The following is an 18,079-nucleotide window of genomic DNA, read 5'->3' as shown; positions in this document are numbered from 1 at the left end:
TTTACGTGAAAATACTCAGATCTTCAATACTTTAAAAAACAAATCATAAAGGAAAATAACTTACTTTTTACACACAAATAATTTAGTTGGATATAAATCAAAGATGAAGCATTTATTTGAATGTAGAAACAAACTTGTTCAAATAAAATGAAGAAATCCAATTAACTTATTTAGCGTATTTAATCATGTGCTTAATTTAATGTAGAGCGTAATTGGAATCTAATCGTGAGATCATAATGTAATTCATTACAAGAGTTCACCACTGAGTCATGACAACCGAGTGGCCTGTGTTTTTGAGTTTACTTTCCTAAAATATTTTTAAATTGACAATAATACCCATAAGCAGATATTCTTATCCCATCCAAACCAACGGAAACCTCTTTGATTTATCTGAAACAACTGTCCTTTTTCGTCCATCCACAAAATATACCTGCCATTTTTCTCTGCTCTTTTTCATTATTCACCAAACAAAGAGGTTCTTCCATAAAAGAAAAAAAAAGAGGCTTTTTTTTTGTGGCGGAGAGAGACGGATTGGGCAAAATGGACGGTAACACTACGGAGGCTGAGCGGTGGTTGAGCATAGCGGAGAAGCTATTGGCGACGCGTGATTTGCACGGGACCCGAACCTTCGCGATCCGAGCCCGTGAATCGGCTCCTATCCTGGCCGACCAAATACTTGCGGTGACGGACACCCTCTTAACGGCACAATCTAATACTCAAGATTGGTACAGGATCCTCCAACTCGTGCCGTTAACTCAGTCCATGGAGGTCGTGGCGAGTCAGTATAGGAAACTCGCTCTTCTTTTGAATCCTGGGAGGAACAGGCTCTCTTTCGCAGATCAGGCGTTTCGATTCGTTTCTGAAGCTTGGAATGTGTTGTCTAACCCTTCTAAGAAGGCCATTTATGATAACGAGTTGAGGTTCCTTCAGTATGGTCAGGTGAGTCAACCCGGTGAACAACAAAATCATCAACAACAACCACAGCTTCAGCAACAGCAACAACAACAAGAGAAGCAGCCGCAAACGCAGACGCTGTTCATGCAATCGCATCCGCTTCCTGCGCCGAAGGAAACTCAAACGCTGTTTATGCAAACTCCGCAGAAAGAGACGCCGACGCAAGTTACTCAGCCGCTATTCACGAGAAGAAGCCCTAGAAATACTGATAGAGAAGGGAATGCTGATTTAGGAGGCGGCGGGCAGTCGGGTCTCAATAACAAGCCGCCGGAGCAAAATCGGTCGACTGAGCCGATATGGAAGAGGCAGATGAATCAGATTGGTTTAGGTGAGAGCAGTCAGGTTAGACAGTCAGGGTCAGTCGATTCCAGCCAGATTAATCAAACAGGAACAGATAGCTCGAGTCAGTTTAATCGGGCCGAGCCAGCTCGTACGAGTCAAATTAACCAGACCACAACTCCTCCTCCTCCTCCTCCTCCTCCTAGGGCGGATAGTCAGACACAGGCAACTAATGTGTCTCAGCCTAGAGAAGCCACTGAGTCAGAGGTGCTGACATTCTGGACAGCTTGTCCGTACTGTTACGTTCTCTATGAGTATCCAAAGTTGTATGAAGATTGTACATTGAGGTGCCAGACTAAGAACTGCAGGAGGGCTTTTCATGCGGTTGTGATACCGTCGCCGCCAGTAAATGGAAAGGACACGCATTTCAACTGCTGGGGGTTTTTCCCATTAGGATTTTCTAGGAGCGGTAATTTTCCCAGTTGGTCACCTATTTCGACCATGTTTGCTTGCCCTAATAACCAGAATGCTGCAAAACAAAATACTGCCAAAAAGTCTGCTCCAAGAGTATATTACGATGATGATGATGTACATGAAGATATTTCTGACTCAATTGGGACTTATGATGACGATGATGATGATTGGCAAAATGAGAAGAGGAAGAAGGCAAAGAATGCTAAAAGGAAAGTGTCTGTGGGGAGGAATGCTAAGAAACCACAGAGCGAGGGAATTAAGCAGCAGACTAATGAGAAAGCTAGTGTTGATCACAGTGGGAATCTGATTGGTGTGTCCACGGTGCCTGATGGTGTGCCAACTGCTGAATCGAGCCGAAGGGGGGTTGTTAATAGCGGGAGGAAGCAGATGGGAAGGGTGGCAAAGAATTTGGGGAAGTTGGATTTGAATGTGGAGTTTAGCAATGAAGTTGAAGAGCCTGCGCCGAGGAGGAACGAGGGAAATCACGACGGCTATGTGGAGGAGGATAACATTGAAGGGAATGGGTTCTTTGAGGGTCTTGATGAGTATTTGAATAGCTTACCTATACTTTCGGCTGTTGGGGATGATAAAGTTAAGGCTACTTAGTGAAGTAAGATCCTTTTTTTTCTGCAGTAGTTGTAATGGAATGCTTGTAGTATTTAACCATGTGGAGATGCTTATGGCCTCCCTTTATAGCCTCTTCAGTGTTGGATTTGACTGTATATTCTGCAGCATCACGTTTTGTCAATATTTTGATCGTTTTATGTTGCCTATTTACTCTGAAAGTTCTATTTGTCAAATTTCCTGTTTGGGAGGATAATTTGAAAGTTAAGTACAAAATCATGATAATCTATGAGTTGAAGATGGAATGTTCTGTCCACCATGATTCTGGCGGTGACGGGAATTGGTGGTAAGTTTTCTGACTGTTCTCTTTCTCTTTTGAGTTGAAAGAGTTATTAACCATGATAATTGCTTTCTCCCCTTCTCTTTTCCCTCTTAATAAAAGGAAAAGAGAAAAGGCTGAAGCTTAGACTAAGGAAGTTGGAAATATGCTTTGAAAATGATGAATTGGACTATTCAAGTTTGATCTTGCTTATGAAAAGATTTTAATTACTTGGATTATGATTCAATTGTTATGAGCTTCTATGAATTTCGTTACAGAAGCTTTTGGGTTTGCAAATCTGCTTCCTCTGTTCTAAGAATGAGTTTCGAAAGGTTATGGAGCCTCTATGGTTTTGATTACCAATACCCTTCTCTATATTTATTCCATAAATAAGGCCTAAACACTTGATTTATTGACCCACCTTAACATACACCCTTTAACTTCAAATGGAGGAATCCCAATTGAAGTTCCTCCATTTGAAGTTGTCAGACGCTGGTTTGAAGTACACGATTTCATCTTCTAGTTGCATATGCTGTGCAAACTTACTGTTATGCTAATCCCCTAGCCATTAGCTTCTTATACCAATTGTGAGAGACATTCCTTCTTATTGGGCTCAAAATCCCAGTACCAACATCGTGCTAATTCTCCAGAAGTCTAATCTTCAGAAGATCTTTTGTATTTTGCTCGATAAACTCCTTGCCCTTGTGCAGACTTAAAATCTGATTTTCCCTTTCTTTTGTTGTTTTTCGATAGCCAGTAACTTCTTTAGTATAGAATATTTTAATTACATATCAGTATTCCTGTCATCATTCACCAAGCAAGTGCAGTTTTTATTTTTATTTTTTATAATTGAGTTGCTGTGCTCTTGTTTAATTGTCTTCTAACTCGCCTCGTTCTTTTTCCTTAATTGCAGTAGCTAACTTGTTGATCAGATATTAAAGCGTCCAGCAAGTCATTCATTCGAATAATCAGTTTTAGTTTGTTGCAACATGTAAGGCTCCTGATTTTAAATGTTTCTATCCCGTGTGAGGTAATTTTTGGTTTTTTGTTTTATCTCTGTGGTTGTACTGATAATGCTTCAACAGGCTTCTATTTGTGGTACACTCGAATTTAGTGAGCGAGACCTGTTGTAACGAGAAGTGCTTTGCCGGTTGGATAACTTTTTATTGGAATCTTTTTCTGTACTTTGTATGGGGTTTTGGATTTCGTAATCTACTCTTAAGGGCATTGTATGATGCTGGCCTGGGAAGACGTCACATGTAATCTGATTTGTGAACTACGCTTTACCTGTCAAAAACTGGAAGCTGCCTCGGGTTCTTTGTAGTGGTCAAATGTTGCTCAGCTAATATGTCCAAAGGCGGTAGATGATCACAGAGCAGAGCAATTGGGATATGATTGGAGGGCTTTCTTTCCTGTCTACCATACTAAACAATTGAAGAGTGTAACGACTTATTGCTGTCTTCTTCAAAGGGCGAAGAAGGTACGTTATCCGTAAACGTGACAATGTCTTCTTATCAATTTTTTACTAAGCATCACCATTTAGAAGTGTGCAATGAATATTTGGTTAACCTTAGGCATGGGGTGGTAAGTAGTATGATTCTTTCGTATTAAAGTGGCGATGCGCCACCGAGTTGTTCGGGTAATTTGTCATGTAGCTGAGGGACACAATGGCAGCGTTGCCAAATGTGGGGTTTATGTAGATGATGCGATTCCTTTTAGATGGGCTATAATGAGTTTGAGGATGCTTTGCATGTTATCTTGGGCACGCATTACTTATTGCCTGCGTGCTAATAGTTTATGCTTGCATTTGGTTTCTGTAGACGGAATATTGCAGATATTCAATCTGATGGTGACATTTCTAACTCAGTTTTCTTTATTTATAACATCGTGATTTAAATCTTAGAATTTAAATCCAGGTATGTTTTCTCTATCACGGTCTTCTTGTTGGATTAACTTTTAGTTAATAAAATTATAATTTTATTAAAATAAAATTATTCGGCGGCTTTCTTTGACTGATATTTTCATTCTTATTTGTTAATTTTAATTTTTTTTTAAACTGATGGAAAATATATTTTTTTATTTTTTAAATGATCCGAATAATTATAAGATAGTATTGTTTGTAGTTTTATTTTAGATATCGACGAAAATGCATATATAGAAATACATAGAGAATTTACAAAAAAAAAAAAAAAAAAATAATCATATGATTTGTAATTTTCTTCTAAAACTGTCAAAGCGTATATTGTAACTACACACACAAAACAATTCATAGAAGAAAAATTAAAAGTTTAACTAACTAATTCAAACAAATGAAAGATGTCAATGAACGTCATTGTTATTATAAACATTGAGGGGTTGTTTGTTTGTCTCTTAATGGAATCATTCAACGTTTAATACTGAATCGTTCAGCATTCAACACGTTTGTTTTGCATCTCTGAATGATTCAGTGCTAATTGATTCAACAAAACAGTGTTGAATGATTCAGCACAAAAATACATTCTGAATGATTCAGAGTTCATTCATACAGAATCTCTAAATCATTCATCATTTGAATTATTCAGTGCTTAATCATTATGAAGTAAACAAACAACTCCTGATGTAAAAATTGATGTAACAATGATATATTGTTGATAAAATAATATCACAAAAGTTAAGTCGCGTTTTAATTTTTTTTTGGTGATTGTAAGAATCTATCAATATTTGGTATGAGAGTTTAAAGTAAGAATAGATTAACGATAATCAAATGAACACCATCTAATTTAGAGAGGTAACGTTAAATCTAATTTAAAAAAAAATGTGTTGCAAGTGAATACAAATAACGTGCTACAAGAGCAGATAGAATCATCCATAATTTTAATTTTGAATGAAAATGAAAAGTTAGCGGTTAACAATTAGTTTGAAGCAACGACAATGAAAACAAATTAGAAATTACAGTTTTTATTCGGGCTCAGCATCCAACACCCATTAAAGCAAAAGTAAAAAAAAAAACAAATCAACCCACTACCCTATTTTCACGTTTCTCACAAACACTACCTAACAACCCACTATCCCACTAACTAAAAAACAAAATCCCATTTTCTTTTTTGGTTTTTAAGAGGGCTATTAGAAAGCAAAAAAGGGGGGACGAACTTAATCAGTTCTTGGCGTCGCTCAGTAAAAAAATGGGTATATCCAGGGATTCCATGCACAAGAGACGTTCCACTGGAGGCAAGAAGAAGGCCTGGAGGAAGAAACGAAAGTACGAACTCGGTCGCCAGCCCGGGAATACGAAGCTTTCGAGCAACAAAACCGTGAGGAGAATCCGTACCAGAGAAGGTAATACCGGTGCAGCCAAGTTGGCCATTCAAAAGAATGGTTTTGCCCTTCTACGTTACTCTGACGCTTCGAAGGTTGTTTCTGTCCTTCAAAGTATTATCTTCACATATTTCTCTTTTTTTTGCCATTCTTTTTGGGTTTTGTTCATACGCAATGGGGGCACCGTTTATACCCTTGTAATCTTTTATTTTTTGTTTGATTTTATGATACATGATCAGAGTTTGTTTATATGCTAAAAAGATCTAGTTTCTTTTATAATCTTCATGTGTTTGGTTCTTTTCTGTGCTGCTTTTGTCTATAAGTGAAAAAGACTCATCTTGTAATGTGAAAAAAGAGCACTGGGTCTTCATCCAAATCAATCATTTTCATTTAATGTGCAAAAGATGAATTGTTGTTGATCAATCAATTATTGCATGTGCTTTCTTTCTAGGAATTGTACTCTTGACATAGTTTAGCTTTGATAGGTTTTGATTTAAATATTAATTTTTAATAACCTGAATTTCATATTTTTTGTCGATGTTTGTTCTCTTGATGTAAGATCTGGTATTACTGGAATTATTCTTTCTTTTCGTAACCTAATTTTGTCCGAGCTAGTCGATTTGGATTGACGATATTCAAGGTGCAATTTGAAGATTACTCAAATGTCAATGAAAGGGGCATTATTAGTGATAACGAAAATGTTTCATGTCGAGGACGATTTAATTCAAGTGGCGGTGGTGGCACTTGTGATAGTGGTTCATGGGATCGTGCAATTAACGGGAACATTGAAGATTTTTGGTCGTGAATGGATTTAAGCCTGTGCTTAATTGGGTTCAATTGGATGGCTTTGAAACCATATGTTCATTTTGAAATTAAAATTAAAGCTCGTATTTATCAAATATCCAAATCCAAAAACATTCAAAATAAATGTTCATTTACACTAAAGTCCATCAAATAACCCAAACCCATTTACATTTGACATTTTTTATTTTTTATTTTTTATTTTATTTTTTTTACTTTTTTTATTTTTATTATTCCTCTTCTAACATTTTTATTTTTTATTCATTTTTTGTGAAATTTAACATTTTCTCATTATGTTTTTTTCTTTTAACATTTTTATATATAACATTTTTTTCTTATTTATTTATTTCTTTTTAATTTTTATTCGATATTTCTTTTATTCTACCATCTAACGTATTTTTGATTTTTTTCAGTAGTAATTTCAATCAATCAAAGGTAAACAACTCGATTCAGATTTTTATATTTTAATTTAAATTTAAATTTTTGAAATTAAGACAACCGATAAATTAATTGGTATCGAAAGGGCACTGTAAGGATACTAATCCTTCATTGACTGTAACCGACTCCAAAACCCGACACATTTCTAGTAAAATGGAGATCAGGTAAGATGGTGTCCGATCAACCTAAATTTGTTTTAAAAATGATCGGTGGCGACTCTAACATATTTCATTCAAGTAGAAGCCAAATTCTAGGCCCACTCGAAAGACAACAGCGACAGCTTGGCGACTCTACTGAGAACATGTAAGTGGGTCAGGTCGAAATTAATTTTCGGTTGTCTTTTTATGTGAAAATAGTAAATTTTTATTTATTCGATTTCAATTATTTACCTTTGATTATTTTTCAAATAAATAGTTGTGCTGATGTTTTTTCAATGATTTCAGATTTTTTTCCATCTAAGGCTCTATACCTGAGCTCCAAACCCTTTTAAGTGGGGTGAAAGCGATGCATTCCTGAGAATTTATTCTCTGTGTGGGCCTAGCAAGTAACCTTCAGGATTCATATACCTTAGGTCTTCGTGTGAATTTATTCACCGTGCGGGCATAAGGGAATGTTTCCTTTCGAGTTTAACTTAGTCCGTGTAAGTTTGTAATGAGCTTAGGACTAAGGGTCTGGCAAGTCCAAGGGGGCACCAGCAAGGAGAACTCGGGTACCCTTTTTTAGAACCTAAACCGGGAGACTACAAGGAGTTAGAGCCCACCCCAAATCCTCATTCCAAACCCTAGACTATCTTGAGTTATTTCCTGCTTTACTTTCTGTTCAGAGCATGCGAACTAGAAAAATATGCGGTTAGGACTTGTTCAAAATTAACATGCGGGATAGAGATCAAGTATGGGTAGGAATTAAAACATGTGGGGTAGATATTATGTGGGGTATGACTTTTTTTATTTTTTTTCTATTGTCCTTATCTTACTAACCTTTTTCCTTTAATTTTTATTATTTTTTACTTTATGTTTTTTTATCATTTACATCATTCAAAAGAGGTGTTGATCCACCAAAAACGTGTTCTTTAACCATAAATAATTTGCATTAATGGACAAAGGGGTTATGATACAAGAGATGAAAAGCTCGGAGGTCCGACTATGGTCAGAAAAGACTCATGTCAAGAAAATACGGTGCATGCGATCGAAGAGTACACCACTTTGTTGCATGGTGAAGGACTCAGAATGGACTGGGATTTACATTGTACACAACAAAAGTCGACTTTTTGAGCTATCAAAGATTGCAGGGGCAAGACAGGAAAAATGTTATTGACCCGGAAAGTCATTTCGAAGACTACGAGAACAAGATGGCAAAACCCTAGCTGAGTTGGATACCATAGGTGACGAATTCAAGAAACAAGCTTTGAATAGTTCCTATCGATAGAGGGCTTTAATGACGCTTTCATTAGGAGCAGGATCAACAAAGAATAAAAGCCGAAGATGTAGGGCAAACAGCTCGTCACTTGCACAGTTTAGCCAGAGGAGCCGGAACGGTTGGACAGGATATTCAACCGGTGACAGAAAAAAGATGGAAGATGAATCAATTTGTTAGAGGCTGTTCGGGATCTATACCATCAAAATGTTTTTTGTCTCTTCAGATGTAACATTTTTGTCCCCAATAAGGATTATTTATAATAACAGACACATTTTTTGGATCAATGCCTCGAACATTGCATGCATCATGCACTTAAACATATTCTGCATTTAGTTATTTTCATTTCTTTACATTCGCATTAACTAACATAAGCATGTCTCATCAAAAGGCACAAATACTAAAGGTATCACCCCAAGCAAGGACACTCCCGAAGCAAAAATTTGTGCGTCTGAGGGTATTTCATAAGAAGCCATGACAAGTGAAACAATTGAGAAATGGGAAGCAAGTGCAGATGAATACTCTAATCCTCGACATTTTGAAAATAGTGGGACATCCTAATGAGGCTTTATTCCATTTTGCAGCATCCTGTTTGGACTTGTTTTTTAAATTTCTCATATTTCTTTTTGAAACCTGCTTTTGAACTTTGACATATTTCTTTTTATGAGGATATTTCAATGAATTTATTTTTAACTTGAAATTCTTTGAATATCAACTGAATTAAAAAACTCTGTAAATGATTCAGAGTCACAAATCTTTGACAAGCTAATACAATAAAAGACTTTGACCTTACCCAGAAGTTACGCTCAAACACCGTACCATTCTCTTGCAAATAACCGATATAGCCTTCTCCTCTCATAAAAGAATGAAAAGAGGCTTGGTATTTAGATGTGCATAGGTGCATACACCATGGGGCATCTTTTGCATATGACATTTCTATACTTTTTGTTTAAGACGTTCAATGATGATAATGATCTTCACATATGGAATAGTAGAGTAGGTGAATATAGTTTAGGTCAGTTGCTTGGAAATTGAATTCTAAAGATGAGATTTCTTGACTTCTAACAACACATAGACTATAACAGGTTCTTCTTGACAATCTTAAGAAATTAAATCCGTAAAGTTGAGCTATTCCACTAAGGCAATTAGTTATAGAGGAAACTTGAAAGCCCTGGCCTTATGAATATATTACATTCAAACCATGACATTGCTCGAACACTTGGCAATTCGGTGTTTGCTCTACTGGTATTGTCCGGCCGAAGACTTTGTGATGAGATGAACCCTTCAGTTAACTTGATAAAAGTGATTATAATGTTAAGCTGTCCCTCTAAAGCAATTGGTTAAACGCCCCAGCTTTATGGATTTGGCTAGCCAGACAATGGCAAATTAAATCAAATTTATCTAAACAAGAAATTTTCGGTAATGATGGACTAAGAGAGTTAAGTAACACATGTTATAGTCAATTTCTCACGAGCATTCAAGAATTTTATTTTTATATTATATTTCCGCGCTACCTTTGTTAGAGGAGTCTACAAAGCTTGAACAAATGGAAGATTTTAGAGGACCGAAATAGAAGGTCTAGTAATTGATTATGCTAGTTGCATCATTTTGTCCGCATCTGGTTAAAATGCGAAACCAAGAAATAGGGGCATGTTGTGTTGTTCAAAAAAGGACCGAGAAAGAAATGACATTTTGGTGGCCAAAACCTTAGAAAATAGGAAGCCAACCTGAAACCAACTCATCAATTTTGGACATTTGCCAAAGAGCTATACTCTAAAAGATAAAGAGCTATTGATTCCTTTGATATTATTTGAACTCATGTTTATGATTTGATTCGATTGCAAGCCTGGATTATGGGGCAATGTTTTACAGGAATTCTTACATTTTTATCTTTTTTTCTCTTCCTCCCTAAAATAAGAGAAATGAGAAAAACATTTTCAAACAGGACAGACTCAAATGTGAAAGGTCCTGGAATGTGCCAAGGCTCATTTTGCCTCTCTTGAAGAAAGAACGAACAATGCCAAATTTCGAGCATTTCACAAGACAATCAGTCCGAGAGATCAGATAGAACTTGTGACATTACCAATAACTTGAGAAGAAAATGGGGCATGGTCGATTCCAAGGACAAGACCAGCAGACAAAAATGAGGCTCCATCCAAGGGATAAAACAAAATTAATTCATGTTGCATGCTTCTTAGACATACTTAAGAGCATCACATTTATCATTTTTAGCATACATAATTTTTTGCAGCTTTTTGAGTCAAGTTTCAACTTCAAGATGAAAGATACTCGATTCAAAAGCACATTCAAAAGTTGATGGTGGTTGCTCGACCTCACAGCGAAGGGGCGACTGTCTGACGACAAAACAACTTTCCGAGTCTCGTTCAGAGTCAATTTCAATTTCACAGCGAATGATATTGAACTCGAAGCGACACAATTTTTTTGAAATTGGATTTCAACTCCACGACGGAGGATATCCAACTCAAAACCAACTTTCTCAAGATTGGATTTCAACTTCACGACGAAGGATATCCAATTCATAGATCAACTTCATGGTGAATGTGTTTCCCATTTTCATTCAGAGCCAATTTCAACTTCACGATGAATAATATTGGACTCGAAACAATACAAGCTTGGATTTCAACTTCACGACGAAGGATATTCAAGTCTAGGCTCAACTTGACAATGAATGGGCCATCCACGATTTCAACTTCATGACGAAGGATATCGTGTCAACTCAAGATTGGATTTCAACTTCACGACGAAGGATATCCAATTCAAAGATCAACTTCACGGCAAAGGGCTGGGCTTCCCAGTTTCATTCAAAGCCAATTTCAACTTCACGGCGAAGGATATTGGACTCGAAACAATACAAGCTTGGATTTCAACTTCACAACGAAGGATATTCAAGTCAAGGCTCAACTTCACAACGAATGGGCCGTCCATGATTTCAACTTCACAACGAATAATATCGTGCCAACTCTAGATTGAATTTCAACTTCACGACGAAGGATATCCAATTCAAAGCTCAACTTCACGGCGAATGGGCTTCCCAGTTTCATTAAGAGCCAATTTCATCTTCACGACGAAGGATATTGGACTCAAAGCAACATTCATCTTTAGATTGGATTTCAACTTCACGACGAAGGATATCCAATTCAAGGCTCAACTTCACAACGAAGGGGCCCTACACTGTTTTAACTTCATGACGAAGGGAATCGTGCTCACCAGTAACATTCATCTTTAGATTGGATTTCAACTTCACGACGAAGGATATCCAATTCAAGGATCAACTTCACAAAGAAGGGCATTCACAGTTTCAACTTCACGATGAATGGTATCGTGCTCACCAGCAACATTCATCTTTAGATTGGATTTTAACTTCACGACGAAGGATATCCAATTCAAGGCTCAACTTTACAACGAAGGGGCCATCCACGGTTTCAACTTCACGACGAAGGGAATCGTTCTCACCAGTAACATTCTTCTTTAGATTGGATTTCAACTTCACGACGAAGGGTATCCAATTCAAGGCTCAACTTCACAACGAATGGTCCCTCTACGGTTTCAACTTCACGACGAAGGGAATTGTGCCCACCAGCAGTAATGCCATCCACGATTTCAACTTCACGACGAAGGATATTGTGTTCATTTGCAACATAGCTCAAGACAATAAGGGCTATTTTTCCAACAAAAGACCTTTGAGTTCGACTACGCTCAGCTCCAAGGCATATCATTTGCAGTATAACTCAAGGCCAGAAGGGTTATCTGCCAACAATAGTTGTCGAGTTCGATTCCATTCAGCTCGATGACACATCAATCACACTACTTTCCAGTCAAATTTTGACACCCAGGTCTTTAAATCGAGAAGAAGACTAAGGTCGACCAAGATTGGCAACAAAGAGCCACTTTCCGATTCACCTACGATTTCGACTTCACGAAGAAGGATATCGTGTCCAATGGATCGACTTAGTGTCACAACAAACACTATCAAGTCTCAAACCAAAGAGAACAGGACAAAAACTTATCTTTTTTCATCTTTGCCATATTCTTGTTAACACAAAAATGTGCAAAGAGGAGTAACTGTAGACCCCAATTTTATTCGGGCCCAACATCCAACACCCATTAAAGGCAAAGTAAAAAAAAATCAACCCACTACCCTATTTCCACGTTTATCAGAAACACTACCCAATAACCCACTACCCCACTAACTAAAAAACAAAATCCCATTTTCTTTTTTGCTTTTTAAGAGGGCCATCAGAGAGCAAAAAAGGGGGGACGAACTGAATCAGTTCTTGGCGCGACTCAATAAAAAAAATGGGTATATCTAAGGATTCCATGCACAAGAGACGTTCCACTGGAGGCAAGAAGAAGGCATGGAGGAAGAAACGAAAGTACGAACTCGGTCGCCAACCCAGGAATACGAAGTTTTCGAGCAACAAAACCGTGAGGAGAATCCGTACCAGAGAAGGCAACACCGGTGCAGCCAAGTTGGCCATTCAAAAGAATGGCTTTGCCCTTCCATGTTACTCTGACGCTTCGAAGGTTGTTTCTGTCCTTCAAAGTATTATCTTCACATATTTCTCCTTTTTATTCTTTTTGGGTTTTGTTCATACACAATGGGGGCACCGTTTATACCCTTGTAATCTTTTATTTTTTGTTTGATTTTATGATACATGATCAGAGTTTGTTTATATGCTAAAAAGATCTAGTTTCTTTTATAATCTTCATGTGTTTGGTTCTTTTCTGTGCTGCTTTTGTCTATAAGTGAAAAAGACTCATCTTGTAATGTGAAAAAAGAGCACTGGTTATTCATCCAAATCAATCATTTTCATTTAGTATGCAAAAGATGAATTGTTGTTGATCAATCAATTACTGCATGTGCTTTCTTTCCGGGAATTGTACTCTTGACATAGTTTAGCTTTGATAGGTTTTGATTTAAATATTAATTTTCAATAACCTGAATTTCATATTTTTTGTCGATGTTTGTTCTCTTGATGTAAGAGCTGGTATTACTGGAATTATTCTTTCTTGTCGTAACCTAATTTTGTCCGAGCTAGTCGATTTGGATTGACGATATTCAAGGTGCAATTTGAAGATTACTCAAATGTCAATGAAATGGGCATTATTAGTGATAACGAAAATGGTTCATGCCGAGGACGATTTAATTCAAGTGGCGGTGGTGGCACTTGTGAAAGTGGTTCATGGGATCGTGCAATTAACAGGAACATTGAAGATTTTTGGTCGTGAATGGATTTAAGCCTTTGCTTAATTGGGTTCAATTGGGTGGGTTTGAAACCATATGTTCATTTTGAAATTAAAATTAAAGCTCGTATTTATCAAATATCCAAATCCAAAAACATTCAAAATAAATGTCCATTTACACTAAAGTCCATCAAATAACCCAAACCCATTTACATTTGACATTTTTTTTTAATTTTTTCTCTTCTAATATTTTTTATTTTTTAATTCATTTTTTGGGTGATATTTAACATTTTCTCATTTTGTTTTTTTCTTTTAACATATTTATATATAACATTTTTTTCCTTATTTATTTATTTATTATTTATTTCTTTTTAATTTTTATTCGATATTTCTTTTATTCTACCATGTAACGTATTTTTGATTTTTTTTCAAAAGTAATTTCAATCAAAGGTAAGCAATTCGATTCGTATTTTTATATTTTAATTTTAATTTTAATTTTCGCAATTAAGACAACCGACAAATTAATTGATACCGAAAGGGCAGTGCAATGGTGCTAATCCGTCATTGACTGTAACTGACTCCCGAACCCGACACATTTCTGGTAAAACGCAGATCAGGTAAGATGGTTTCCGATAAGCCTAAATTTGTTTTTAAAATGATCGGTGACGACTCTAACATATTTCATTCAAGTCGAAGCCCAATTTCGAGCCTACCCGAAAGACGACGGCATCAGGAGTGACACAAGAAATTAAAATTTTGATAATTGAATTAACTTGACCAAAATCAAATATGCCAAATCATTTTGTGGTGGTTTGAAAAAAAATCTGAGTCTTTGAAAACTCGTTAGATGGAGTTGTCATCGATTATTGTGGGATAGATACAACCAAATACCTTTAAACAAGGTTTGCGCATAACACTAAGATCAAATTTGGACACAAAAGTTGATTGCATGTGATGGAGATTATAACAGTTCATCATGCTGAAATTGTTACGTTAAAAGAAATCAAATGTTGTCGCTTTTGTGAAAATAAAAAAATAAAAAAATGTTAGTCATTATAATTATAATAAATAATAAAATAAATAGATATGTAAATAAATAATCCTAGAACTGATCAATGAATGAATTAACTTTTTAGGAATGTATTACAAGAAACATGACTTATAATGGCCAAAATGATAACTAATCCGTAAATTATGACTAAATAAAATTAAACTAATCCGCAACTGAACCTTGAATATGACAAAGCAGAGCTTTATTAGGAGCAACGCGCTCGGGTGAATTGGCTAAAAAATGGTGATTACAACACTGATTTCTTTCATCGCTATGCCTCTCAACGCAAACGAAGGAGTCAGGTGCGTTTTTTATTTTGAGATTGATGATGACTCTCGGGTGAATGATGAAGCAGGAATGGAGGATGTAGCTCGCCTTTATTTTCAGAAGCTTTTTACATTTAATGCTTCTCGGGCTGATGATAGGATTTTGGGAGGTATAAACTCTTGTATCACGCCAGACATAAACTCTGAATTGGCTAATATTAGACTATTAGTGTATGTTAAGTGTGATGAGAGTATGAATGAATGCGTGAGGTAGTTGACAGTGTTAGTAATCTGTTAGGCTGTTAGTTTCAGGTTGTTAAGGCTGTTAGAACTGCTGAGCAATTACAGCTTTGTTAGCTGTGTAAGTGTGTATATAATGCCAGCATATGTATTGCAAATAATATATCTTCTGTTATCAGTATTCTGCATATGTTAATAGATTCAATATTCATTCAGTTCTAAAGCTTTACATAGCTTCCTGCTCATCTCTTATTCATGTTCACCTTGCCATTAATGGCCCCTTTCTCACATGGTATCAGTCGCTAAAAGATCCTGGCGTCTTTTACTCTTCCGCTGTTGCGCCAGTTTTTTTTTTCTCAAGCTGTAGCTACTGTAGACTTCATCGCAGGGACAAAGCGCAGTCGTTTCGTGGATCTCGAATCACCGTAGCCATTTTGATCGGAGTTCTTCTTTGCTGTCTTGCTTTCTTTTTCCCTCATGGCCTCATCAATCCCACTGCCTCCGTTCAAAACCGTCGAATTCGCAAATCAAGTTTCCAGATTGGTTCTTCGTCGTGTGAATCCTCAGAGCAGAGTAAGATGCTGAAGTCTGAAATCGTATCACTATCAGAAAAGAATTCTGAATTAAAGAAGCAGGTCAGGAATTTGAAGGAGAAGTTGCAACTGGCCCAACAAGTAAAAGATAATGTCCAAAAGCAGTTTATGGTTTTGGGTGAGCAGCATAAAACTGGACCTTTTGGTACTGTCAAAGCTTTGCGAACTAACCCGACTGTTGTCCCTGATGAATTTGTGAACCCAAGATTGGCTGCGATCTTGGAGAAAGTTGTTGTTCAGAAAGAGATTATAGTTGTGCTTGCAAATTCAAATGTGAAAGAGATGTTGGAGGTTCAAGTTTCTAGCATCAAGAGAGTTGATATACCGAATTACCTAGTTATAGCTTTAGATGACAATATTGAAGAATTCTGCAAATCAAATGATGTCCCAGTGTACAAGAGGGATCCGGATGCAGGTATTGATGCCGCTAGGAGAACATGAGGCAATCATGCTGTCTCTGGGTTGAAGTTCCACATCTTAAGGGAGTTTTTGCAACTGGGTTATAGCATCCTTCTATCAGATGTTGATATAATATACTTACAAAATCCGTTCAACCATCTTTATCGGGATTCTGATGTAGAGTCCATGACTGATGGTCACAGTAACATGACAACTTACGGAAGGAGACGACACACTTTTGATTCAAGTGTTCATCTTTTTTCATCAAGAATGTTGAGAAAGCAGGGAGAATATTAGACTATTAGTGTATGTTAAGTGTGATGAGAGTATGAATGAATGCGTGAGGCAGTTGACAGTGTTAGTAATCTGTTAGGCTGTTAGTTTCAGGTTGTTAAGGATGTTAGAACTGCTAAGCAGTTACAGCTTTGTTAGCTGTGCAAGTGTGTATATAATGCCAGCTGATGTATTGCAAATAATATACATTCTGTTATCAGTATTCTGCATATGTTAATAGTTCAATATTCATTCAGTTCTAAAGCTTTACATAGCTTCCTGCTCATCTCTTATTCATGTTCACCTTGCCATTAATGGCCCCTTTGTCACAGCTAAAAATTTTACGAGAGAGGAGGTTTGCAGAGCTTTGAAGGATATGTCTCCTCTTAAAGCTTCGGGAGAGGATGGACTAGGTGCTCTCTTTTATCAAAGATTCTAGCATGTTGTGGGGTCGGAGGTTGCTGATTTCTGCATTGGCTTTCTTAATGGAGTTTACTATATGAAGGGGGTAAATCATACACATATTACACGGATTCCGAAAATTGATAATCCCACAAGGCTCAGTCATTTTAGGCCTATTAGCTTGTTTAACGTGCTTTTTAATATTGCTTCTAAGATGATTGTGAAACGTTTGTAAAGTGTGCTTCATTTGTGTATAGATGAATCTTAGAGTGCTTTCGTCCCCGGTAGGCTCATTACTGACAATATAATAATTGCCTATGAGATGTTGCAGTCGTTTGTTTGTAAGCGGAAAGGGAGGTGGCTATTTTGTTTTGAAGCTCGATATGAGCAAGGCATACGATCGAGTCAAATGGGATTTTGTTTGGGATATTATGTTATGAATGGGGTTCTCTTCGGAATGGATTGAAGTGATAAAGAGGTGTGTTTGCACAGTATCTTATTCCGTTATTGTGAATAGTGTTGCAGGACCGAGTTTTACTCCCCAGAGGAGTCTTCGTCAGGGCGACCCTTTAAGCCCTTACTTATTTCTAATTTGTAGTGAAGGGGTCTTCCCTTCTTCGGCAAGAAATGAGTTCGAGTGTTTTGAAAGGTGTCCGAATTAACCGTTATGCTCCTACGATTACTTGTTTGCTCTTAGCGGATGACAATTTGATTATTGGAGAAGCCTCTGCTTCAGGTGCTCTTCATCTTAAAGAGTTGCTCAGGCTTTATGGGGAATGTTCAGGACAAGTCATAAACTTCGACAAATCAGGATTGTTTTTCAGCTCGAATGTCACTGATGTAAATCGTGAGGATGTACGATATTTGGGTCTATCTGCGATAGTTGGGCGAAATAAAAAAGGGATTTTGTTCATCTTAAGAGTAAATTCTTAGCACATATTCATAACTGGTGTGTGCGTACTTTGTCTCAAGGGGGAAGGAAGTATTCATTAAGTCGGTGTTGCAAGCAATTCCTCTTTTTGCGATGGATTTTTTCTACTCCCTAAAAGTCTTTGCTTGGAGCTTTGTCAACACACATTTTTCGTCCTACTAGGATTCAAACTCCTAAAAATAG

At 36.9% G+C, this 18,079-nt stretch overlaps 2 protein-coding genes and 1 pseudogene across 2 annotated transcripts; all 3 read left to right on the top strand.

Annotated features, from left to right (window-relative positions):
• The first annotated feature begins 352 nt into the window (after positions 1 to 352).
• LOC120210560 (putative mediator of RNA polymerase II transcription subunit 26) lies at positions 353 to 16,638 on the top strand. Its single transcript, XM_039209264.1, has 2 exons — positions 353 to 2,345; positions 16,636 to 16,638. Exon 1 carries the CDS (start codon positions 541 to 543, stop codon positions 2,311 to 2,313), a length of 1,773 nt encoding a protein of 590 aa, XP_039065195.1. The 5' UTR covers positions 353 to 540; the 3' UTR covers positions 2,314 to 2,345; positions 16,636 to 16,638.
• Positions 5,752 to 6,689, top strand: LOC120210524 (40S ribosomal protein S8-like). Its single transcript, XM_039209240.1, has 2 exons — positions 5,752 to 5,979; positions 6,525 to 6,689. Exons 1-2 carry the CDS (start codon positions 5,752 to 5,754, stop codon positions 6,687 to 6,689), a joined length of 393 nt encoding a protein of 130 aa, XP_039065171.1.
• Positions 15,033 to 16,587, top strand: LOC120210523 (annotated as a pseudogene).
• Positions 16,639 to 18,079: the final 1,441 nt, after the last annotated feature.

This window comes from Hibiscus syriacus, unplaced genomic scaffold, assembly GCF_006381635.1.
Source record: "Hibiscus syriacus cultivar Baekdansim isolate YM2019G1 unplaced genomic scaffold, ASM638163v2 tig00109925_pilon, whole genome shotgun sequence".
Lineage (NCBI taxonomy): Eukaryota > Viridiplantae > Streptophyta > Magnoliopsida > Malvales > Malvaceae > Hibiscus > Hibiscus syriacus.
The sequence above is the reverse complement of the archived record's forward strand: the minus strand, read 5'-3'. Positions and strand labels throughout refer to the sequence as shown.

What these genes read in the sequence shown, in the direction of transcription:
- LOC120210560 (XM_039209264.1), top strand. Translation starts at nt 541, where the DNA reads ATGGACGGTAACACTACGGAGGCTGAGCGGTGGTTGAGCATAGCGGAG.
- LOC120210524 (XM_039209240.1), top strand. Translation starts at nt 5,752, where the DNA reads ATGGGTATATCCAGGGATTCCATGCACAAGAGACGTTCCACTGGAGGC. An exon ending in GTTACTCTGACGCTTCGAAG is followed by an intron (nt 5,980 to 6,524) that starts GTTGTTTCTGTC and finishes ACGATATTCAAG; the next exon opens with GTGCAATTTGAAGATTACTC.